The sequence below is a fragment of the Rhipicephalus sanguineus genome, chromosome 2, assembly GCF_013339695.2.
Source record: "Rhipicephalus sanguineus isolate Rsan-2018 chromosome 2, BIME_Rsan_1.4, whole genome shotgun sequence".
NCBI lineage: Eukaryota > Metazoa > Arthropoda > Arachnida > Ixodida > Ixodidae > Rhipicephalus > Rhipicephalus sanguineus.
The window spans coordinates 224,783,855-224,810,170 of record NC_051177.1 but is presented as its reverse complement, the minus strand read 5'-3'; the positions used below and the strand labels follow the sequence as shown (position 1 = coordinate 224,810,170).

Genomic DNA, 26,316 nt, shown 5'->3' with positions numbered 1-26,316 from the left:
TCTCTCTTTGGCCACCGAGTTCCCCCGCGCCGGCCACTCTCTCTCTTTCTCGCGTTCTTGTTGGCCACGCCGTCCCCTTCAGCAAGAGCCAGTCTGATCCTGTCGATTGTCCTGTTCCCAGAACATGTACGCTGAAGACCCAACCTTTACCCTAGGCAGGCAAGTGCCAGCCAGCGACCCCACGACGGCTGGGGCGAACGGGAATATCTTTAATGCGCTTATAGGCCTAGTGCGCTGCAGCTTTGAACCGAACAGGCAGCGCCACCAGACGCCCGTGGTGGAAAAGTTGGGATTGTTGTTTGTTGCTCCCATGCGCGCAGTCATGGTAGAAACGCATGACTCCTCACCGAAAAGACGTAAAAGCGTCGCAAAAGTCCGGTACTTTTTCGTACTTCTGCGTGCATGACTAGCACAACAGCTGTAGGAACACCGTGCGGAAGCAACTAGCTTTAAAATTCTGCCGGTTACCACAGAAGTCGGACGAAAATGTAAGACAACTCTACCGCAGCTGTGCGGTGCGTAAGCAATGCCTCGAATTCCGTCCATAAGTGTCCTCACTCTCTTGCCCTTTTTTTTGTCACCTTTTATTATTAATTTTAGATGTATACACAAACAAGGTCACAAATAAATAGGAAGATAGCAGGCTGACAAAGGCCACCTAGAGGGGAAATGTGTGTGTCTGCGTCTTCTGCTCACACGCGTGATTTCTTGCCAGCCAGAACGGCGAGCAGGGGTAGCCGTTGTGGAATCAGACATGTATTTGCAGTGTCCTCTTCGTTGGGAACGAAATGAGTTCGATATGGCTCAGCACACATAGAGCATTGAAAAATCAAAAGCTCAACTCCACTAGTACGTCATATTCCACGGTTTTCAGTTGCACTGTGCATTTCCCAGTAATGTCGGAAGATACCATCACGCACATCTATTCCTTTTTCAGGCCACACACTACCACTCGGGTGCACTTCGTACCAAGCGACGAAAAACTCCTTTTGAAATGCATGTTATTGCAATTTCAATCCTACGGAAACCGCAGAATAACACACGATCGTCGCTTCTTGTCCTCACGGCGCGGGCTGGCGGCCACGGCTGGCAATGCGCTTTCCTAGCAGATGACAACCAGTGACGAACTGATGGGCGCTTGTAGTCTCACTGTCTGTAAAAGTGTCTGTGCACGTGCGCCTGTGTGTGAGTGTGTGTGTGGGGGGGGGGGGGGTCTACTGTTCCCCGCGTGGTGTGGTGTCCATGTCCAAGGGACGGAACAGAACTTGTTTCCGGCTCAAGCAGCTGTGTTTTCTCAGCTCCCCGGCCCCCCCTTTTTTTTTTTTAAAGTAGGGCTCGCAATTCGGTTTTCAGGTAAAAGGACTGAGGGGGGGGGGGGGGTCTGTCTTTCTCGAATGGCTTGAGGCGAAAAGGGGACGACGGTTTGCTGAATGCTTACGTTAACACGAGTCGCTGCATACTGGTTTTTCGGCTACAGCTTTAAACTGCTGTAGTTAGCACAGCGTATTTATATATGCAGGCAAAAAAAGAAAGACTACGGTTGCCGTTCATTGAGAACAGCGGCCTCCGCAACCGTCGCCGTCGCCTTGAAACATGCAGACGGACCCGTAGGCGACAATCTTAATAGTGCGCCGCTGGCCCAGCAGAGGGCGAGAGCAGCAGCACCACCATACCAGCTCTCGAGGTCTATAACAACACATCAGTCATTGCCTTTTTTGGAGCATGTTTCTGCACTGCATGTGGGGAACAGCTCTACATGTGTAAATTCACTCGAAGGACCTGAAGCCTTTCAGCGGTAGTATTGAGGAGCACATGCCTTGTACTTGAGAGCATGTGTGTGAAGCATAGTTGCGAAGCTTTATATCCTTGGCTGATCACTGTACTTTTGGCTGCATGGCACGCTTCATTGCCAGCTCTCCAGCATTGAGGAGCACATGCCTTGTACTTGAGAGCATGTGTGTGAAGCATAGTTGCGAAGCTTTATATCCTTGGCTGATCACTGTACTTTTGGCTGCATGGCACGCTTCATTGCCAGCTCTCCAGCATTGAGGAGCACATGCCTTGTACTTGAGAGCATGTCTGTGAAGCATAGTTGCGAAGCTTTATATCCTTGGCTGATCACTACTTTTGGCTGCATGGCACGCTTCATTGCCAGCTCTCCAGCATTGAGGAGCACATGCCTTGTACTTGAGAGCATGTCTGTGAAGCATAGTTGCGAAGCTTTATATCCTTGGCTGATCACTGTACTTTTGGCTGCATGGCACACGATTTGCCATTCTTGTACTTTCATTGCATATTATGTGCATTTATGCCCTTCCCAGGGCGAACCCTTCTACAGCCATGCCACGTTTCATTGCCAGCTCTCCATGTGCCTGGCACTCTTGCACCATGAAAAACCATCAATCAATCAGCTCATCTGCTGCTGCTCGTTCCTGTTTTGTCTTTTACATCATTTCATCAGCTAAGAATGTCTCAGTGGTTTCCTGCTTGTTGCTTCTATTCGCAGTCATTTGCAGTGACAGCGATGCTTGGCTGGGCTTGTCCCTCCACTCAAGCATACCCCGAAAACGGCATCTTGGCTTTTCCGTCAATTGTAATCAAAAGGTGCTTACCCAGCAGCAGCAGCAGCTGAAGGTGAAACTTGTTACCAGGGGCAAGGAGTGCTCAAATCATGACTGCAGCAGCACTTGTTTTCTTAGATGCCATGCAACAGAAAACATGGATTTGTGGCTAACAGAGCCCACGACAGCATTATTAAGCCATGACAGAAGGCAAAAGGAGGCTGGCCGGATGAGCGCCAGTAACAGCTGTGGATGTTTGTATTGAAATATCACAGCAGTGGAATTTATTCGCACAGCCATGAAATTGCAAACATGGCGTCAACGAAAGAAGAGAGAATTTTAAGGGCTCGTTTCTTTGTCTGATACAAGCTTAATGAAAACCAGCTGATAATGAAGCCAAGGAACGCTTCCTTATCTGCTGGTTTTCATTAAACATTGCATTAAGAAACCCAACAACTGGGCAACATGTTCACCAGCACTTAGCCTTGCTTTTCTTATGTTCTTTGTCTGTCCCAAAAAGCTAGTGTTAATAGTGAAGGATGCCTGAATTGAATGCAGTGGATGGTCGCCGAGCAGTGGTCCAGTGTGGCCACTTGAGCTGCCTGGAAGTGCTGCAGACCGTGGGCCAGCTTGGAACTGCTGGCCATCATGGCCAAGGCAGCCAGTGACCAGTTGACGCCCCAGGCAGAGCTGTTCCTGCGTGCATACAGCCAGGTGCCTGCGTTCCGGGACCTCTTCGACGAGGAGACCTTCTACATATTTGCGGCTTGTTTCGTCCTCACCACCTGCCTCGTGGCCTTCCTGCTCTCGCGTTTCATCACGTTGCGCCCCGTGGAATAAATAAAACGTGCCTATGTTACGTGTTACTAAAGAAACCTGGCGAATTATTTGTACATGCATAAACCGCTGCACTGATGTTCGCTGTTATTTAGGTGGCATTTGCCATCAATGCTAGATGAAATTAGCCCTCCCTTAGACAACACTAATGTGTGCCAACCATGCAAATGGTGCCGGTGGTCAAATGACTGTTACACTACTGAATACTACTGCACAAAAGATTATGCAGGACATTTGGTGCATGTCTCCTACATGCTCCTTTTGCATCTGCGTTTTTTGAGTATTGGGTAATGCGTAACTAACTCGTCCTAATTGACAATTTGACTGCCACCTTTGTGAACGCACATGGGAGAGCGGCTGCCCAAGTGGAGCAGCACCGCTGCTCGTGTCATCTGAGGGGCACCTTATTGAATGCTCGCCTTGCCCGAGCAGAGGAGGGGAGGCACACTAGTGCATTCTGTTGTCGTGCTCTGCACAACAGCACAGTTCCATATTTTGTGGCACTTGTGTCAGTGCCTGATTTGGTGTTTTTGTTCTTCTAGCGCGAATAGCCGTAGAGGTGATAGTATGCATAGTATGCTATGACCTCTCATTTATCTTGTGATAGATCCTGGGCATTCAGGATCAAACAAGGCTACTAGTGTCTTTCTGGCTATTTTGATCTTACAGAAAAAAGATGTTGCCACCTGTTTAGGGTGATCACTAGGGGTGTGCAAATATTCGAAATTTTGAATACTTGATTCAAATAGTTGCTTTTGATTCGCAAGGCAGTTTTGCTATTTGAATTACACACCTGTGCTAAATTTTCCAAAATTTGATGCAGAAGTACACAAATTAGTTTCAGTTGGTCACATTGCCCCCCTCCCCCCAAGTGCTCTTTTGCAAATAAGCCCGTGTTCAAGTCTCGTGGTCAGAGCATGTCATTATGTATGAGGCCGAGCATGTTACTGCGACAGAGTGCTGAAATTATAGCTGAACAAAACCACCCAAACAAATGTGGATCTTGAGAAGAGCAGCACAAAAATGTAAGAACCCAGTGGCGTGTTTCTTAAATTTTGTGCACTGCTGTTCTCAAGATCATGTACAACTAGTATATCAAACAAATGGGGAGCCTTTGCACAGAAGCATGTCTAAAAGCAAGGAAATTGAGAATTATTCTGGGTTTTCCCAAGTTGAAGCACCTGCAATAAACATCATGCCGATAAGTTGTCAGTGCTCCTCCAAATTGAGAAATTGACAAGATTAACACATTGGCGCCAGTGTGTCTAGTGAGCGAGTTTTTGTTGTCAGAGAGGAAGAATGACACGCGCACTGGTGTTTGTTGCTGCTTCCCAAACATACCAACCAGCCGTCCATCCTTCATGACAACATTAAATAACTGCATATGTTGTACTGTCAAGCAGTAGTGGTGTACAATGCACATATTTCCTGTATATTATCTTTTTGGCAAGAAGTCGGTAGTTGTACTCTTCATATTAAAAAATATTCTATTTGCACCTGGTTTTTATTATTTATTTCGAAGGGTCAAAAGGAGCTATTATTTACACCCAGCAAGAGCAATCGAGAATAGCAAGCACTTTTACTGCTGCAGAATGTTTGGGAGTAACGTACTCTTACAGCAGAGCTGTAATGCTCAAGGTTGGCCGTGTGTGGCAAGTAGAAAATTATCATCACGCGATCTCTTCATTGTCGTGCTTCGCTCCCAGAACACGTGTCCCCCATTTCTCAGGCGTGGGATGCAATAACAACTCTGATGGGCGAGAGGACGACTACAGAGATTCTTAGTGAGAGCAAGCATAGCCATGTGTTGTGCGCGGGGAGTTACGGAGTCGCCCTTTATCGGACGCGCCTCGATTGCGTGCTTGGCAGGATACCGCCAATACCAACGTTACTAGACTAGGTTCAGTTTACAAACTCTCCGCCGATGCGGCGCTTCGCTTGTGTCTCCATTTTCAGTTTGGCCGACAGGTGGCGGGAGCGTTCCATCGAGATTCGCTGAGGGCGAGGACAGGCGCGTCGTCTGCTACGACGGCCGCCATTGAGAATCCCGCCGCATCTCGGCAGCATGCGAAACGCGCTACACAAAGCGCTTGCGGTGCGCGGATACGTCCGGAAATAAGTGCACGCTAGTGAGCTTTCCTATTTCTTTTCTTTTTTGAAGCTTGGGCAGCTTTTATTGCTGTTGTTGCCTAAATGTTTATTAAGGGAGCACGTAATTCATGTAAGCTGGCGGCCTGTGCATGGGTTATGCGCTAGAGGTAGACGTAGACTCTCTTATGTTGAAACCGAATCCTCTTCCTTACGCTGCAAACGACAAAGTCTAAAGCCTTACTTAATTTTCTCGTAAGCTCTGCATTTTAAATACACAAATAATCGTTTGAAGTATTTGTATACATGTCAGCAGCAGCAGTATATGTATCTGAACACACACAATTTAGTGTTGCGAAGCTACCTAAGCGCGATTAAGGTGGCTCATTTTGCTAAGTTTGCAAACAATTTACTCGTTCATTATAAATGGCATCATACATATTGTACACAAAATAAAGGGCCGAGGGGCAGTATGCTGCGAATATCCTGCTAAAATGAAACGAAAGCTTCTTTATCATTATTATTGCTGATATTTCTTACTCACAATCTGTAGCCGCTACTGTATCGGCACTCGAGTTGCACCTTGAGTCCTTATCAAAACGATGAATACGTTGTTGAGTAGTATGCCGTAAAACTTTGCATGCGCGCAGTATCAGTCCGGTTTTCCTTCTTTTTGTATCTGCAGGTTTTCTCGCATGCCCAATTGCATGCACATAATATTGTGTTTCCAATACTGTTTTACACTTTGTGCGGCAGATGCACGGCGTCGTTTATTTCTCTCTTTTATTAATATTATTATCTGGAATTTTACTTGCCAGATGGATGGAAGAACTTTATTGTTTGTCCGGCAGATTAACGGCCCGGGCTCAGGTCTCCCATGTCGGGACGTCAAGGCCTTGCCTCTCCGCCGCTTCACGGGCCTGCTGGACTGCCCAGAGTTGGTCGGCGAGCTTGGAGCTGCGCAGAGCGGCTTCCCACCTCGCCGAGAGAGCATCGGGATTAATACGTTTGGCTTTAGCCTCGCATTCCCAGAGCATATGCTTAAGCGTAGCTGTGTCTGTCTGGCAGACCTTACAAATGCTGGTGTATATAGCAGTGGATTAGGATAAGTGTTAGTTTGCAGCCAGAACCATGATATGATTATGAGGCACGCCGTAGTGGAGGGCTCCATGAATTTTGACCATCTGGTGTTGTTTAACCTGCACTGACATCGCACAGTACACGGGCCTGTAGCATTTTGCCTCCACCTAAATGCGACCGCCGCGGCCGGGATCGAACCCGTGACTTTCGGGTCAGCAGCCGAGCTCCGTCACCACTATACCACCGTGGCGGACGTATTTTTTAAAGCGAAAGCCTTAAATACCTCATCAAACGCGAAATTTGACCGTCGGCGTCCCGCGTATACGGCGTCAGCGTACCACGACGTTGGGGACGAGGGATGCAAAAAAATCGTCACGTGATGACGTCACCATATGACGTCATCATGGCTTCACAAATTTTGGCGTGACGTCATATGATGCCGTTATCACATGACATCGTAGCTTGGTCAAAAGTGGGCAGATCACGGAGGCAGTGCAAAACCAGGTGAGGTGTCTCCGATCTTGGAGGCAATGCAAAACCGCGCTTCGTGCCCAGAAAAACTGAGAAGAAGATGGCTTTCGCTTTCGAGCCGTCTTAAGCGAACGCATAAGGGAGCCTGTGAGTTTTTATTTCATTAACTGGTTTTCCATGACCCGCTCATTGTACAACTTGACTTTGTTTCTTGTATTTTTTTTACTGACATAGCGTGTCTACTGTACACAATGCTTTCCCGTCTTCTTGTGTTTATGCGTCTTCTTTGTATAGACGCTTCGCGAGAACTGTTTGTATGCGCATTCATGTATGAGCCTTCAGGGCTTACATTATTAATAAATAAATTATGCTTGCTCAAAGAAATAAAATACGGAATGTGTGTGTGTGCGTGTGCGCGCGCGCGTTAATACCCAGTGTACAGGCCATTTATTTGTGCGCAATAATGCTGCACTGACAGAAGCAATTACACAAATAAAACGGAAATTCCACAATAAAACACAACTGCAACTAGTCGATTCACAGTGATCGTAAATGATTACAAAGCAGGAACTGCGTAAATATTTAGGACAGGACGAAAATGTAACCTTGAAACACAAACAGGGAAGGATAAAAAACATTTAACTGCACATATACATGGGCATCAGACCAGCACTGAAGGCGTACTTGAAACACGGAAAGGAATATAAAAAACAAGAACCCGCCGTGGTTTTAGTTATGGTGCTTGACTGGTGACCCGAAGGTTGCGGGATGGAATCCCGGCCGCAGCGGCCCCATTTCGATGGAGGTGAAATGACAGAGGCCCGCGCACATAGATTTAGGTGTACATTGAATAACAACAGATGGCCAAATTTCGGGAGCCTTCCACTAATACGGCGCTTCTCATAATCATATCGGGGTTCTTGGGACGTAAATTCTCACGAATAATTATTATTAGGAAAAAAGAAGGATCTTATCTGCAGACAAACACGCATAATATAGCCCAGACAACACTCGACGTCCCGAGGTCGTCCTCAAATGGTACAATCGTCCTCGCACATTTCTCGATGTCCTTGGTACGTATTGAGTGCGACACGAGCTGGTTTGGCCCGGAAACGTCTTTGCGAGTGCTTTCTGACGACAACAAGTTGTCCTGAAAAGGTTCTTCCAGATACCTTTTGGGGATGACAAAAGCAATATCGAGAGCGCGCTAGCAAGTTGTCCTGAAAAGGTTCTTCCAGGGACCTTTTGGGGATGACAAATGCAATGCATGCACTGAGCGCTTACATATGATTCCTCGCGTCCTTTTCACACTAAGTAGATGCATATCATATGTGAAAATTTTCTCAGCACGTTTGTTTCACACAGACATTGCATATTTTCGCCTCGTTGCTTCTCTTTTGGTTGAAAAGCTTCAAATTACGCGTTTCGCTTTCTGAAACAAGTAATTAATAATCTTGGGTATCGAAGCTGATATTGCGAAATGTTCATTTAAAATAGTGTGTTCCTAAACGTGGCAGCCATATATTAGTGAATATCCGCCGCTGAAGCGCGTAATCAAACTAGCCGCTGGCAACCATTGACCATGCGTTGCCGTTCTGGATAGTCAAGTAGCCAATCCAGCCAAGCCATTCCAAGTCAAGTGACTGTCAAGATGGGATCTTGCAATGAAGGTTAGTGCAATGCAAACCGCATCTTTGTTGTTTGTGTGTATACAGTACAGTTTAGTGTACAGTTAACAAAAGTAAGATGTCTGAAAGTGCAAATCGTAGACGTCGACGGGAGGTCAATCGCCGTGTTGATGGGTGCTTCACGTTACTCAACGCTCTGACTGGTGCTCCAATGAATGTATCGGCACCAGTCGAACAAATCGCGGTGAATTATGCTTCGGAGAGTCCCAACGTGAATAACGGGGAATCGAGGTCTGCGTCTGACACATGGCCCGACCTCGGGCAAGTGAACTCGATGCCCGTGTCGAGTGCACTGGTGGGCTGTCAGAGCGGAGCCTCTAACACTAATGAGCGCACTGTGCATGATACACGTGGTGACGAGGACATTGTGCCAGACTTTCGAGGAAGTTTACAAGCATGGGCCATTGAGTCGCAGTCGTCGCATGCTGCGGTGACATCACATGAGACTGTCATGAAATGTAGCATTGTTCCACACGGGACAGCATCTGGTTCCTTTTGCATGTATTAATCCTCTCATTAAAATCGTAACTGCCTTTATTTAACGTAACTGTCTTTTTAGGGGCGAAGCTCCTTATAGCGGCACCCGTTCGTCCCTCGTAGCGTAGTATGTAACCAGTCTTACGCTTTGACCTGCAAGGTGGTGCCGGTGGGAGATTTTTCCTGTGCGTTGTTGAACAATAAAAAATTCGCAGCGTTAGCTAAAAGCCCGACTTCTTCTGTCTCTCATTCCCATTAGCAGCCATTCTTTACCTCCAAGGTAGTGCCTGGTGAGATTTCTCCTGTGCGTGATTAAACAATAAAAATTTTGTTCAAAACGCCCTTGATTGACGAAATAAACCAACAAAAGACGCCAGATGTTTTGTAAAAGCAAAACGAAAGAACGCCAGATGTTTCTAAAGCAAAACGAAAAGACGCCAGCTGCTTAACGAAAGACGCCAGATGTTTTCTAAGCAATGGTTTTCTAAACAATGAAAATTCACAGCGTACATGTAAAATTAAAGTGCGCTGCAAGTCGTCATAACTCATCGAACCTTTAGTATAAACGCGCCCGATCTCACGTCGGTGATGATGTACCGGGCAGAATTCACGGAAGATTCACGGTTTACCGATGAACCTCCGCAGCTTCGCCCACTCATCATTATTCACTCCGTGGATATGCTGTGATTTTTTTTTTTGCAGGAGTAGTCCGGTACAGTAAAACATCTTTGCATATTTGTGTTCAATGCCTTAATATTGCTTTTTTTTTTCAGACACTGCCTCTGGGATGCCTGAGAAAGCGGTCCTCATAACCAGTCGGGACTAATTACTGTTTAAATAAATGAATTTCAATCAACAAGCTTTGTTTGTATTTTTTGTCATAGTCAAGCACTTATTGTCACCTCTCCGTTTATTGAGTATACATACACAAGACCTCAAAGAGGTGTTTTTCCTTTAATGTATGTAAATACCTTGAAAAGAATAAATCATATGTAGTAATATAAAATATCACAGCCTACGGTACCGAACCGGCTGCACAATGGTTGTTCTGAAAACATACTAAAAAAGTCCTGAAGTGTTGTTTTGAGGACGTCCTGAGGTTGTTATGAGTACGGACAACAGGACTGGATTAGTGCCATTCTAGTACCTTAACAGGACGTCCTGAGGATATCATAATGTCCTCAAGGTGGCATACTGAGGATGTCCTGAGGTTGTTATTGTGTTCTCTGGGAGGCCATGATACATTTCAAATCACAAAATTACAGAAAGCAAAAATCAAAGGCAGATACTGGACCAAGCAAGTGCAGTAAAGAATTTTTGTGAAGAAATATGCAGGATTCATGCACACGTGAACCAAAGCATTTTAAGCATGTAGCTGATATCAGTGCGTCCATTTATTACGCAAGGTTAACACCGCCAGAAGTTATCCTTGCATGTGCATTCGAAATACCGGCCGGAAACTTACGCTGCAAGTGCATAATGTGTTCTTCGGATGCCGCTTGTCACGTTTGATTTCTACTGTTCAAAGAAACCTCGTATCTTCTAAAACGATACAGTACCCAGCGTTTCTGGAATGATTGGTGCACTGCGGCACGCAACACCCGGCAACGGTGACAGTAGCGAGCGCATAAAACTGGAGGGAAACGAGCACCGACCTAAAAACAGTACGCGTGCCACGCACATGTGACCGGGCGGGGGATTCAAAATGGCGGCCACACTGCCGCCATACCAAGGCCGCGGAGGCGGCACATGCCCTTTCAAAAGCTGACACCACTCTAAGCGGGGGCGCGCGCATCGAGGCACTCTTAGAGTTCCTCAATGTCCTCCTCGCCCGCCCCTCCGTAGAGAGTGGAGACATCCTTTGACTGAGTTCGTGTTGCCAAAACCAGTTTTCGCAGCACTGTCCGCCATTTTCACGCCGAGCGTGCGTGTCGAGACGTGGCTTCAACGGTGGTAGTCGGCAGGAATTTGATGTGGGTGTAACTACGGCGTTCTTTGAGCGCTTTCACACGAAATGCCTGGCTGCTTTGTGCAGTGGCGTAGCCAGGGGGGGGGGGGGGCACACCGGGCCCGTGTCCCCTTCCCCCCACATTTTTTCCCCATGGGATACAGAGCACAAAATGACACTCGACCCCACTTATCTGCCCAGACGCACTGCCAAATCAAGGAGGTGTCCCTAACCCCCCCCCCCCCCCAAAAAAAAAAAAAAAATTCTGCCTACGCCACCGGCTGTGCTCAAACCACTGTGCTCAAACCACTCGAGCAATGGTTGGCGACTGTTCAACTTTCCGAGGGACCCAAAAAAGGAGAACGGTCTGGGTGGCTAAGATCAAGCGCGACAATTGGCAGCCTACAAACACCTCATCCGTGTGCATTGTGAGCATTACGCAATTCCCTCAAAATATTTGTTTGTTGTGCAATATTTTTGCAGCACGAGGGTGGTAATTGAAAGATTTTCCCTTATACATCGTGTTCGGGAGAATGTTTCTTGAGGAGAAACAGCGCGGTACGAAGTAATTTACAAGTTACGCTATCTCTTAGCTGTGAGTGTAAATCATTCAGAAAACAAATCCCATTGTAAAGTTCTGCGCGTGTCTGTACCAGTTTTAGAAATAGTGTTTGGACTCCTAATTCGTCCTCAGCGCACGCAAACTTGGACGTGACGTGGAAGACTATACAGAAGCTGTTTCTTTTCGTACGCCAAGAGACTGGGACGGCATGCTGCGCGCTGTCTTCTCTAGTTACAGTAATGTGCTACCGGTTGTACCGAGAGTGTATTTTCGATGAAATCACCCCTGAAGGTTGTGACTGCATACCTAAACAAGGTTCCGCGGCCGAAGTTGGCAGGATGCTGTCAGCAACACGAAGAATTCTGTGGAAAAGCCGCTAATTTCAAACTACGTGAGGCTGCAGCATGAGGCTGCGCGTGCACCTGCGTCAAGTCGCGGCGAAGGGCGCTAACAGGCATGCAAGCAAGACATGCAGGCGTGAGCCTGCAGTGAACTTTGAAATCGTGTGTTGGTGTATTAGGCACAACTGAGACGTTTTCGTTTCTCTTTGTGATATGTATAGTGTGTTCTTTTTTTCCACTTGTCAAGTAGAGCTGCAGAGGGATATTGCTATTTTACGTGTTGAAGTTTATTAAATTGTCATCTTGCTAGCTTATCGTTTGCCCCAGGAGTTCTGCCAAATACGTGTGACAATAATGACACTACATAACAAAAATATGCAATTGGATCAGAATATACTGACAACAATCACGTATTCATTGGTCATTTATTAATTGGTTACCTTTACTGTCGACATTTCTTCAAGTAACTTTGTCATCATCGCGGCATAATGACTGTTTTCAACCTGCACTGCTTCGCCGCGCAGATCTTCCTGAAGAGCGGAAATGCCAAGTAATATGGTGATTCGACCTTCAATCACCCACTGCTCTACACTAAAGCCAGAGCAACGCGTTATTTTACACCCGCAGAGCAAGATAAACCGGTGTCAAACGACTTCGTTTTAAAGTAAATAACCTATCATTCCAACAAGTGTTCGCAAGGCGTTAAGCATATCATCGCGTGAAGCGGCGAATTTCATAGTGCTGTTAGACTGTAAACTATAAAAAAATATTTAATAAACCATTATAACACATTATTACATTTCCGCAGTATTATAGATTACGCAAAGCCTCCGTACCGCCTGAAAACGGCTCACACGCGCGCCGTCAATGCGCCCCTAGATCGGAGCCGGCGTGAAAATGGCGGACGCCGTAGCAGACGACGCGGTTGTCCCCACTCCCTACGGAGCGGCGGGCGAGGAGGACATCGGGGCGAGGAGGACATCGAGGCACTCTAGGCACTCTAATTGCTGGAAATGAGGAGGCGGACACCCTTGCCAAGGCAGCACACCAGCCTGGCATCCCCATCTCTCAGGCCGTGGCGGCCAGGGACTTTTCGCAGGCTCGTCTCAAGAAGCTCCTCGTCACAGTCCACCCGGACACGAGGGTGGCCAACGGGCGAGGACCAAAGCTTCTTCCGGAGACGGGCCTCACCAGGAGGGAACGGGCCGCCCTGCTGCGACTACGGACCGGCTGTATCTGGACCGCATCCCGCCGCTACGCCAAGGGTCGCTGCACCTCCCCGGCCTGCAACCGTTGCGGGGACCCTGAGACCCTCGAGCACCTGCTCTGTGCCTGCCCTGGTTTGGCACAGGAACGCTCGAGGGTCACCACGGCCTACAGGAGACAGGGCCTACCTGCCTCCACACTGGAGCATTTCCTCTACCCGTCCCGCCCTCATCTACCAGCGCTCCGGAGCCTGGCGGAGTTCCTGGAGGAGACGGGTATAGCGGCCTACCGCTGAGCGTGGGTCCTTCCACCCCTGCCCTTGCTGCCGGTTTGATGACTGCCACTACGTCCGAGCCACAACGACATTCTTAACACTCCTATCCACTTTTCTCCCATCTCCCCCTACCCCAAGACGCTGCGCCGTGCTCCCTATAGGGCTGCAGAAATTAGGCGTCTCATTCTTCCTCTAATCACACAATCAATCTAATCGAGCGAGATCCACCCTCGCGGCTCGCAAGGTGTGCTCGGGCGCCCAGTATGCACGTTTATCTACATTTAACAGTGTCGAAAACCTCAAATGCATCGCTGCAACATATCTTAGCTTATCTTAACATATCCAGTCGTTGTGTGTGTCACTTCTATCCCTTGTCCGGCGTCTTGATTGGTTTTTGCCTCAGCGTAATGTACCAATTAACTGACCCAGACTTAGACCTTATAACATATCTTAGCCACTGGCGTTTTCTGTGCTTGCTTCAAAACATGTGAGCGGCTCATGCTGTACTACCGGTGCTACCGGTACTCGAGAATGGGGATATGGTGGCTAGAAGGAGAGGTGTCAGCATCGGCGCGCCGGAGAGGGAGCGAGAATTCATCCAGATGCGGCGGCGCTGCTGTCGGCTCCGAGATGCCCGCGCGCGCGTAGCAGGGCAGTGTCTCGTACGCCCAGGGCGCACGAGACAAAATGTGGCAAAAGCGTTCGGCGCACCCATATAGCCGCTTAAAACTGGCTTGACTTGGCTTGAAGCGTATAAGTAGGTGGCGGCAAAGTAGCTCGGCTGGAAATTTTTTTAGGTGGCTTAGGTAGTGTGGTTACCGTAGAGTTTCTCACTAACTTGTGAAAACTCTATGGTGGCTTGTTCTCCGTGGTGGATGTTGGTTATGACCGTGAGCTGTGTGCGTTAGCGAGAACCGCCTCTGCCCGTGGGGACGTGGTCGACGTGGTCGCGTTGTGTAAGAGTAGAAGGTGATTCATATGCAAGTCGTTGTGCCTTTGTTACTTCCTGCGATGTCGTCGTGTTCAGTAGACGCTTTTATGAGCGGAGGGACCTTCTCCGCGGTGCTTATATTAGGTAACGCCCAACGTTACTTGTTGGTAACGTCAATATCCCGAAGTGTTGGCCGATTGATAATGAGCTGTGCGAACATGAAATAAAAGCCATGTGTTATGCGATTTTGCGTGGGTGTGTGGTAAGTGCGTGTGTTGCGTGATCGAGGATCGATCGCTATCAGTTGGACTGTCATTTGGGCGAATTTGTCTTGCGTAACTGCGCGCGACCGATATGGAATGCGCAAGTTGGCAGCGACGGTATATGAACAGGCGTTCGCCCGACGTTATTGACCGAGTGGCTGTTTAACGATGCTGTCGCCGATGATGACAATCGTTTTTCTAAGCAGTGTCTGTTTAGCTAGTTGTGTACAAATGAAAAGGGAAATAAAATAGATATTTTATTGCAAGGAGCATTGTCTAGCTTACATTCACAACACCTAAACTTCTTTCTAAATGTCAACATTGCCGCAACACAGTTGTGTCATGCGGTGAAGTGCACGGAATGTATTGCAGTGAAGCATACATAGTACGCGCGCGCGTGTGTGTGCCTTAATTGTACACGCGCCGTCCTCTGTCTCATTAATTAGTGCTGATGCGGTGGCCAGCATCACCACCAACTCCAGCCTCTGTAACGAGCCCATATCAATTTACTTTTTTTAAAAATGTGGCAAGCAATTCGCAAGGCAGTAATTCTGCTAACTTATTGCAGGATTAATTCAAAATTGTTGCATCGCACCCTTAAAGAAGTGCGAAATGCCTATGACAGACCCCAGTGGTACTTCAGATTTCGTGCCTTCACATATATATGCTCCAAAATGAAAATGATTATTAAGGAAGTATATACTCAGGCTAGGTATAGGAGATGATCATCTATATTTCATTAATTTTCTCTGAAAAGTAGTAGCTTATGGTTCACATTATTGCGTTCTTTCGAGTAATCAAGAAAAATAGATATTGAAGCATGGTCAAAAATTATGGGTGCAGTTGGTCAAGGAAGCAAGTTGAGCTTTGCAAGAAAATGATTTATGAAAACTATGCTGTGCCAGAACTAACAGCAAGGTGGTATCAGGAAACTTATGGTGACCTGCGATTATAGCATGCGTTGAAGCATCTTACGGGGGCTGCTTCTTGGAAATAAGGGGTGGTAATTAGGCAAGTGCCTGTTATCAGATAGGGAGATGCATCATCAAATCTTCAAAAAATAGCTATCAAGGGGATGCTAAAAATTTCTTGAAGGAATTAACACAACGCAGTACTTATTAAAGCCTCCAATTTAATGAGGTTAGCACTGGGGCTAGCAGGTATCTTAAATGAGCTGGCCACTTTAATAATACCCCTCGTAGGTCAATAATTATTGGATTCACAGCATGGTATGGATGAGATAGGATTATGCAAATGGGACAATTAGAAGTAATGAAATTATTGAATATACTTTGTTAATAATGCCTGGACAGTCCTAATGCAGAATGAGGTTTATATCAGGGTGAATTTACTTTTGCTAATGCTTCTGGTGGCATCATTGCAGTTTATATTCACTGGCTTCATGCACTGTATATCAAGCACCACTGATGACACTCTGGTTTTTGCAAAGTTATTGTACTGTTTAAAAAAAATAACATCAAGAAACTACATGCTTTCTTACAGTTTAATCAGGCATATGATTTGGGACTCTTTAGTGAATTGTATAGGGGAGGTCTGTGTGCAGAATATCCATGGTAATCATTTAACGCTCTGTTTGTTTGCGTAATGTTTGAAGCCTCTTTTTCTATTCAAAATTGCTACGGAGCAAGACAAATCCAACACCAGAATTGGTACTTGGGTAAAGCAGGTAGTAAGAGCAAGCTCAATCACAAGCCGTTCAGGAGCACCACTGAAGAAACTAATACCTAGAGGGCAAAACTTCCAGTGCACCAAGAAGGGGATGGGAGGAGGGTGCAGGTTAACGTTTCAAGAGGGCATCTCCTCACCATCATCCTTCCCCAGCCACGAACTTGTACTGTCTACGTTTATCAGACTCCTGCTAACACAAGACAGACTAGGTATATAAGTTGCTTCTTTATTGCAAGATGGCACATCAGACCTTTTCAGAATTCCCTCACCGCAAGCCGTTAAGATTGCCTAAAAGCCTTTCCTTGTGCGGTGTCCCTTTTTTGTTCCCACACAGTTGTCGCAAGCAAAAGTATGCAGCTTGTCACAGGCTAGCTGGTGCCACACAGGGATGGCTCCAGCCATCGTGATGTGTATTCCACTGGAGCTGTCAGACACTGTACATTCATGGTCTGGTGTGCTTGTTTAGGACTTTAAAGATGTAAACAGTGACCACTTCTGTTTTGTCCCTTGCACACTTGCACAAGAATTTGACACAGACGTTAGTTCTGGCAATACTGCCACAGGTGGTAAGAGGTACCTTGAAGTTGTAAACAGTGACTGCTTGTGTCACACACCTGCACAAGATTTTGACAGAGACGTTAGTTCTCGCAATCCTGCCACGGTGGTAAGAAGGTGTACAACCACAGGAACACCATGGCAAAGCAAGCTGAGGTTCATATTGAATATAATATTCCACTTGCAATACAATGGTAATTAAGTACTATTGCATTCATTTGCAGTGTCAGGCATCACATCATTCTGCCTAACCCTGATCTCTTTTACCTATCGTCTACATAGTTTTCCAGGTTGGTGACAGTACAAAAAGAAAAAAATCTTTGTGGGAGCACCACATTTTAATCTCACAAGACTCCACTGAAGCACTTACAACATATGCGAACAGTGATATCCTAAATGTCAGCGCTTTTTGTGCTAACAAAGGTAAGCTGCTTGTTACCTTCGGCCTGTGATCCTACAGGAGCTTTAGCATATGCCCTGTTGTCATCTTGTGTCAACGATGCCACATACAATAAATAGTTCAACAAAGCTTATAACTCGGCAAGATGTACGTGCATATCTTCAGGGAGGTAATAAAATTCAGAAGTGACCACTCACGACAAGAAACACAGGATATGTGTTAACTTCCATCAATCTTTATTTGTGGCTTTGCCAGCAAATATGTAAGGGAGCAGACTAGGGGTGTGCGAATATTCGAAATTTCGAATATTTTTCCAATAGTGTTTGCTATTCGATTCGATTCGCACTGGAATTTTACTATTCGAACCTATTCGAACTTCCCAAAAACAAATACAATCAACGTCCGATTGAAAGTGACCCCTTTAAATTTTAATATGCTTCACCTCATTACACTCTCGTTATGCGGCAAAGCTGCCTTTCAAGCTCCGTTACGGTCGAACATTGCCAAGAGACAGTCAACTCCCGAATGAAGTGGTCCCAAGATTTTGAATATTCTTCGCCTCATCACACACCGGTATTGCGGCAAAGCTGTTTTTCAAGTTTCGTTACAATCGAACTTTGTCAAGACACAATTAGTCAACGTCCGATTTGAAGTGGTCGCTAGATTTTCAACATGCTTCACCTCAATACACTCTCGTACTGCGGCAAAGCTTCCTTTCAAGCTCCGTTACGGTCGCAAATGTATTAACTCAAGAAAACGCTGGTTCCAACATGAAGATGAAAGATCTGGCAAAGTTGGAGGCTCAATAATTGCTGTTTTGGGCCTGAAATTTGGGCAGGAAGTCCGAAAAATCGGACGCCGAAGCTTTTTAGCATCCAAAATTTCAGATGTTCTTATATATCGACGTCTACAAGGCAGATTTGGAACTCCAGACTTGAAAGGAGCACGCCCTTGTCCGCCACATCAGTTGGGCTTCCACAGGAGTTGAAAGAGGAGGAGAGGCTGAGGAAATGACATCTTTGTCTATCACGTGTAAAGTGTTGTCGGCAACACTTTGAATGCACCAAATCATGTTCATAAATAGAATTCGGCCTCTACATTGCCTCATCCTTGATAAGACAACTATGAAACACCATCCGACCAGTCCTTCATCAGCCTAGCAAAAAGAAACACTTTCATGTTGATATCTCGTAAGAATATGCTTACGAATCCTCTCTAACCTTTTTTCTGCGATTTCACTTCGAAGCATTCGAAAAATATTCCAGAAATATTCGAGAAATATTCGAAAAATATTCGATTCGATTCCATTCGCACTCACACTTTAATATTCGAATTCGCTTCCCACCCAAAATTTTGCTATTCACACAGCTCTTGAACAGACACATGCGCAGTATGGCAAGGTGCAACGTCACAGCCATTTAACATTAACAACCATCACAAGAGAATGCTGAAGAAACTTTTCTGCCTTTCCGAGTTTCAACAGATGGGTCACTAATACACACATCACTCCTTCCCCATCATGAAATGCTTCCAACAGTTCACATGCCATTCTCTCACCACCCCTGCCGCGAATCCTTACCTCATATTTATTCTCAACTGACATGCTCTGCCACTCATGCAACAATAAGACAGATTTGCCTGCCCACTCTTAACAGCCTGTAAGTACACTCCTAAGAACTCCCCCCCCCCCCCTCTTCCACCCTCCCATTGGTCATAGGCCAGATGGGTCATTATATTATTCACCTAGCTACACAACTGTGCTTGTCGAGCATGAATATATGTGAACCATACAGTTGCTTTGCAATAAGCAAATGTAGTACAACACTCTCTATGAAGGCTTGGTTAAAATAGTTTATGATCATGGCACAGAAGCGTGAACTGTTGGGCTAGTTTGTGAGACATGTTTTGAAATAGAAGAGTGAAAACTTGTCAATGTGAGTGAAAACAGCTACCCTAGAAAACTTGTCGATGTAGCACATCAACGAGTTTTTGCTCTTCTATTCCAAAACATGGCACAAAAGCTTTCTCTAGGAAACACGTAAAGCCAACATGAAGAATTATATGCACCAGGAAAATTCCGACACTGCAAATATTCTATGGGTGTGCAAATATTCAGTGATATAACACATCGAATTGAATGCTGTCATATTCGGTTCAGTATCCATTATGCGTAAAACTGAATATTTTGTTAATAGCTTACGAATGCTTCAAAATGTTAAGTACACCAAAATAAACAGAAAGCTTGTGTAAAAGTATGACAAATTTCATCCCTGCTGGTAGATTATATGCACTCAACATGAGAGCTTATGTAGTGCAGCTGGCTACTTCGCTCTAGGAAAGTGATTTTACCAGCTATACAATGGCCACTTACCCTTTCTTAAGAGTTCTGTGGATTCGAAGGGCCTAATTACTTCCTAGAGATGCTGTATTTCTGTTTTTAAAATTTCTAGGAGTTCTTATCTATACCTTAAATAGACAGGCAACCAAATTTTAACGTACCTGTTTATTTTATTGCAATGGAAAGCTTACAATTCAGCTTACAATTCAGAGTGTCTAATCATGCAATGGCAACAGGGAAAAGGCGATGAAATATTTTTTATCATATTTGTTGCCGATGGAGTCTTATACACAAGACATGTTGCAAACAGTGGCCGACAGCTTCTGGTGTTATTTGCGCCAGGTTCTGCCATGACAGAGTGCATGTCTGAAATGCCTTTTAAACGTGGTGCATGCACCACTTCTCAGCATCAATTCCTTTTACTGCGTAATAAGCAAAGAATTCCTGTGGATGCGTTTTACCTAGGAATTCCAACATAATAGCGAATGTAATTTGGCATAGGCTGTAAAAGTTAACATTCAATCAGTCATACATTCTTACCTTTCTAGGCCAATTTTTGTTCATACCAAGTGAACAAGAAATGAGTTAGGAGCGACGGCGCATCATACGACACGTCGCCAGCCACCCCGACTCTCCCCATTTGGTTGGGCACCTTGTGTTCTCAGACACGGCTTTGGTTGCAGCAGTGCTGCTTCAGGACATTTTACGTTTGCGAGTTTTTGTTTTTTTTTTCTAGTACCATTATTTTCTGTATCTGTGCCATATTTTTGTACCGTGTTTTTTGCCACCATTTTGTTGGTGCAGCCTCCGCATGAGACATAAAGGCTTGCACCTTAAAAAAGCAGATGAACGCACATATTTTTACTTTCCCTTTATGCCAATATTAAAGTGATAGCTAGCAGTACACGCAAACCAGTGAGCACAACATATGACATACCCCTATGGCTCAGTGTAGACTGCACTGCTAATTCATCACAACTATATGTGCTTTTTAACCTTAAGTATGAGGGCGACCTTTTTTTTTCAAAGCCCACTTGGTCGCAAAATTTCAACCAAAATGAAATTCAAAACTGTTTTATTTGGAACACTTAGACATACTTTCCAGGTACCTCTAAACTGTCGTCACTCCAACTGAGACATTTATCAGAGCGTGGCATAAACTTTACTCACAGTAAAGTTTATGCTGTGCAGACACTTTACTAAGCAGATAGCTATGTTACTTTAGGTACTTTACTATGCATATAGGTTATACTAGATACTTTACTATGCAGATAGGTCAAGCAAATACTTTACTATGCCCTCGCCTTTGGCTAGGGCATAGTAAAGTATCTGCTTGAAAGCTATTTTTCTTTTACAGCAGAGTAGAGTTACCATAGAGGTGTTATGCTTGAGGTTTATCATAGAAAATTATCATCATGAACCAGCACACGCTCTCTTCGCCGTCTTCTTCCCCTTCTGCCTCGCTCCCAGAACAGGCGCGCCTGTTTCTGCAGCACAGGGTGCCATAACTCGGATGGGCGAGAGAACGAGTATAGAGAGAAAGAAAGAGACAAACAGAGAGAAAGAAAGAAAAAGAGAGAAATTCTCGGCAAAAATATTTCTTGGCGAGGCAAGACTCAAATCTGCGGACCAACGAATAGAAGGAAAGCGTTGTCACCACTTGGCTATCCAGTCACGTTAGCAGAGCATAACATAGCCTTGTATAGTATATAGTATAGCAAGGGGGTGGGAAAGGGAACTGAGGATGAGGAGCAGGGATGTGAGTGTAAGGAGAAAGGAAAGGAGGAGGGGAGAACGAGGACAGAGAGTGATGGAAATAGAAAGAAATAGGAAGAAGAGAAAGAGATTGAGAGAAAGGGAAGAGAAAAAAGGATAGAAGGTGAGGGGATGACTACAGAGAGCGAGCAAGAAAGGAAAGAAAGAGAGAAAACGATAGAAAGACAAAGAAAGAAATAAACAGAGAGAGAGCAAGCACTGCAAAGTCACAAAGAAAAAAGATAGAAAAAGAGAGAACAACGAAAGGGTTGGGAAAGAGAGAGCTTAGAGGATAAAAGCTCAACAACTCTGCAGTGACCCTGCCTTGCATTTGAAAGCGGCGCTCTTTTCTTTCTTCTTCTCTTTTCTTGTTTTTTTTTGAGGGCCTATCAGTTTCTTAATCAATTAAAGCCATATTGAAAGTCTGACGTTGTGTGCAGACGTGTTGCACAGCACCTCTCGTACGTCCTCCGATCGTGCGAGGTAGCAGTTGTGAATTCCGAGCACACACTGGGCACATAAACATGCCTCGAACAATTAGGTCTCCCACTATGTGTGACGTGCGTGGTGTCATTTGATTTCTGCATGCAGCAATACAGCCGAAATTCATCGTTGAAAGAGTATTGTGTATGGTAAAGCCTTCATGAGTGACAGCAAAGTGTAGCAACAGTGCAGGAACATTGAAGCAGGATGTGTAGACAACAGTGAGCGGCATACAGAATTGGCTGAAAGGTGGCTGTCTTCAATGTGAGGGCCATAAAGAACGCTGGCACAACGCCACAATAAATGCCTCAGTTGCAGTGGCGACTATGAACAGGGGCAACTGGAAAGTGTTTCTACATGTTCCAAACATAAGCGTCTTTAATTTCACTGTGGTTTTCACCTTGAACGAATTAGAACTTGAAAACAAACATAGCCCTCGTATGTTTAAAACAATTGCAGCAAGGCTGGTGATAGGTCAGCAACAAGCTTAGCCACGCCTTCATTGTCGTCCATTATGTGCGCACAATATAGGTAGTTTGGGGAGGCACAACTATTTGACTGACTATACTGGGAAGCTAACTGGCAACCCTGGGCCAGTGTGGCTTTGGAAGATGGGCCCCACCTACGACGAACCACCCTTTTACAGCACAGCTGTTAAAGTCGAGGTTGGCCGTGTGCCGTAGATAGAAAATGATCATCATCATGAACCAGCACGTGCCATCTTCGTCGTTGTCGTCGCCTTCTTCCTCTTCTGCTTTTTTACCAGAAGACGCGTGCCGATTTGTCCGGCAAATGATGCAATAACTTCATGAGCGAGAGAACCATAGCACAGAGAGAGAGAGAGGAAATAAACAGAAAAAAATAGAAGGAAAGAGAACAAAAAATTTTGTCGAGGCGTGATTCGAACCAGTGAACTAACTATTTGAAGGCGAGCACCATAACCACTCGGCTATCCAGGCCCGCTTGCAGAGGAGAGCATAGCCTTGAATAGTATATGCAGCTCAGCAAGGTTATTAGAAAGGGAAGTGAGGGTGAGAAGGAGAGAGGCATGAGGGTTACCAGGAAGAAAATGAAGATGGGAGAACGAGTACAGAGGGAGAGAAAAAATAGAAACAGACAAATAGACAGAAAGGGAAGAGACAGAGAAAAAAGTTAGAAGGCGAGAAAGCGACTACACATAGAGAGAGAGAGAACATAGAAACTGAGAAATAGACAGAAAGAAAAGCAACAGAGAAAAAAAAAAGATAGAAGGCGACAAAACCAACTGCACAGAGAGAGTGAGACAACAAAAGACATAGAAAAAAAAAGATAAAGAGAAAAAAAATAGAGATAAGCAAGGGAATAGAGAGAGAGAGAAAAACACAGAAATGCACCGAAAGAAACAGACGGAGAAAGAGTTTCAAAGCAACAGAGAAACAGGTATTAGGCGAGAGACCGACAACAGAGAGAGAGAGGGGGGGGGGAGTGAAAGAAGTAACAGATAGAAGAAATAGGTGAGAACATAGAAGGTGAGAGACCGACTACACTGAGACATATAGAGAAACCAAGACACAGCAAGACAGCTAAAGAGAAAAAAAAATAGGAAAGAAAAGGGAGAAAAAGGCAAAGAAAGAAATAGCGGTTGAAATAATTACCCATTCCCTTTCTGGGATGTGTGCAGCGTGTCTCTATGACATCCGATATTCTATTTGATGAAATTTACATTGATTTTATCAGGATGGCACTGTGAATACCGTTTAGCACACCATGGTGCAGGGGTGGAATCACTGCCGCACTAATCCTGTTCAGCAATTGTATATTTCTTTGCATATTTTAGAGTACTATTTTATTACTTCAGCTTGTTTTTAACATCCCTAACTACAAAATAAGTGTATAGTGTGTGATTTATACAGTTTATTCGCGCAAACTTAAATGGAGCTGAATGTCTGTAATGCAGGTTAGCTTGTTTGATTGAGGCAAGGCCTCAGACCAGGAAAAGACGAGGCAGTTTTTCACACAGAAAAGTGGAACATTTAGAACAAAAGGAATGAAGAAAAAAGTAAGGAAAACAACCACAGTGAAATCACACATGTTACCAAACTACTAAGACAAGCAAGGCTTGGTAATTAAATGAAGTTCCATTGAACGTTCGAAACAAAAACAGTCTTTGTTAGTTTTGATGCTGGCATCAACCACAGCAGCGGACTCACTCTTGGCAGGTGGATTTGTCGGTGGTGGCCGGGTGACACTTGTGAAGCAGACATGAAGCCAAGTCCACCCAGAAGTCATGGACAGAGGTGCCTTCTGTCATGCTAGCGGGTAGGCGACCTTCAAATGTGAGCCGAGAGATCTGCACATATGCACCATGGTGGCTGGCAGTAGGCCCTTAATTGTTATGGTCTCGTGGCTGGTGGCTAGTAGCATAGCACGAACCCGCTTGCAAACCTCAACAGCTAATTCAGCCTCCCATGGGTGGTTTAGGAACAGGACTTGGTGGCTGGCGGCAGGCCCTTGTTAGGTTCTCATGGCTCGTGGACAGCACCATGAACACCGCACTGATGTCACTCACTCAACACAATGTCATTAAGTACGAGCAATGACTTAAATTCAGGTGATGTGTATAAAGCAATGACTGCAAACAGCAGCAAAAATATGGTTATTACTACTATGAACCATGATTATATGCCTGTTGGTCCGTGGGCATAAATGTACGTACCATAAAATGAAGTAGCTTTAGGCAACCTCACATCATGAAACGTTTCTCAATCCACCATCTGAGAACGCGTTCTCTAGCGGTCATGCTCCGTCGAAAGACTTGAGCAGTATGAAACTAATACAGGCCATGCTAAACAGCTGCTGCATCAAACTGTAGCCGGGCTAGCTGGAATTGAACGCTGTCATAGCAAACATTAGGACTTTTACTGGGAATGAAGTTGATCTTTAGGAAATGTGCTGAATATTAATAATGTGTTTACTGTGATGTTTGTATAAAAAGAGTGATACATTTAGAAAACCTAACATGGTAATTATGAAACTTATTTACAGCTGGGAACAGCAATGTAAGTTATGGTCAGCTGCCTGCATTACCTTTAATTTTACTTAAGTATGTGCGTCTACGTAGTACAACTTAGCAAATGAACTCGGGCACTCAGTCACAAAGAAACAGAACATTTTTTTCTTAAAGGGATACTAAAGGCCAACAACGTTTTTTGTTCGAATGATGGGTGAAAGTTTACGAATGCCTAAACGTCAGTATTATCTGCACCAGGGCTTTGTTCACCAAGAAATTAAGTAAATGTACGACAAGGCTTGCACCACCAGCGGGATATTCTACTAACTCTGTGTGCGGCGACATAGTCGAGTCCCAGAAAAAGTCACTGATACTCAAACTGCCAATAGTAAAAAAGATCACTTCAATGCATTAAAACCTGGAATAAAATGCTGCTTGCTTCCTTCTGTTTCATTCTTTGAAGTAAGAACCGATGAGATCCATGGCTATAGCTTCAATCACCGCAAAAAGTGTCGGTCAGTGACCGGCTCCCTCAACTCAACTCTACCTACCGTGCCATAGAAGTTTCTCCACAGCTGCTGACAGTGGTGTCTGCTCACAACAATAGCTAAACCCTCCTTCTTCCTCACCTGCTTCTGCCTTACACGCCGCCAGCTGGACTGTCTGCCAAAAGGGAGAAAATGTCAACAGGACCTAGTTGGCATGGTGGTTTGAATATTTGTAGTGTCATGCTGACCACTAAATATAATTTTTGTTCGAACTAGACATTTTCTTAGCCCGAAACAAACACTGCACTATTTCTTGAATGGTATGTTAATAGTATGTTCATGTTGACTTAACGTTTGCCTTTAGGTTCCTTTTAAGTTCTTTAACATATTTTTATACCTAGAACATCTAAGTTGTGACATGTTTAATTGGATGCTTTTTGTCAACAAAATACCACAACAATAATAATTTTCTGGTCTGCATTATTTACACAGTTCACTGGGCCAGTAGGCATAAAAACTGGTTCAATTTTTCTGCAACCACTTAGTTTTCATAAGCAAGGTGCATGCATTTAGTATAGTGGTTTACATTATTTTCCGAATAAGTAGCCTGCAGAAAGTTATCTTGCTGAATAACACAGACCAAAGAATGTAATTTTAAATTTTTTGTGGGGCAGACGCACATGAGAAATGCAAAAATATTTTTTTCATTTTAAAACACAAATGTAAGTTACTGTACATCACTGCAAATGTCAACTGCAGCATCAGTGCACCTCATGACTTTTCATGGGTAAGCTGTCAATGCACAAGTAACCTTGAATTCGGCATAAATAAATAAAAAAGGCAATTCCACGACTATGTCCTGAAAAAATTTTTTTTGTGTGTATGAGTTTTG

The 26,316-nt window shown here is 45.0% G+C and overlaps 1 protein-coding gene and 1 long non-coding RNA gene across 2 annotated transcripts in view; one reads left to right on the top strand and one right to left on the bottom strand.

Moving 5' to 3' along the window:
- LOC119384128 (39S ribosomal protein L53, mitochondrial) overlaps nt 1-3,410 on the top strand; it is a 65,166-nt gene extending 61,756 nt beyond the window's left edge. Inside the window, exon 3 of the mRNA XM_037652425.2 lies at nt 3,120-3,410. Coding sequence (XP_037508353.1) covers nt 3,120-3,229 — 110 coding nt within the window. The 3' untranslated portion in view covers nt 3,230-3,410. The remainder of the gene's footprint in view (nt 1-3,119) is intronic.
- Nucleotides 3,411-16,567: 13,157 nt separating this feature from the next.
- Nucleotides 16,568-25,560, bottom strand: LOC125757317 (uncharacterized). The gene is made up of 3 exons (XR_007415237.1): nt 25,488-25,560; nt 24,137-24,454; nt 16,568-17,030 (listed from the first exon to the last, which is right to left on the bottom strand). It is a non-coding gene; the product is annotated as an uncharacterized LOC125757317 (long non-coding RNA).
- Nucleotides 25,561-26,316: the final 756 nt, after the last annotated feature.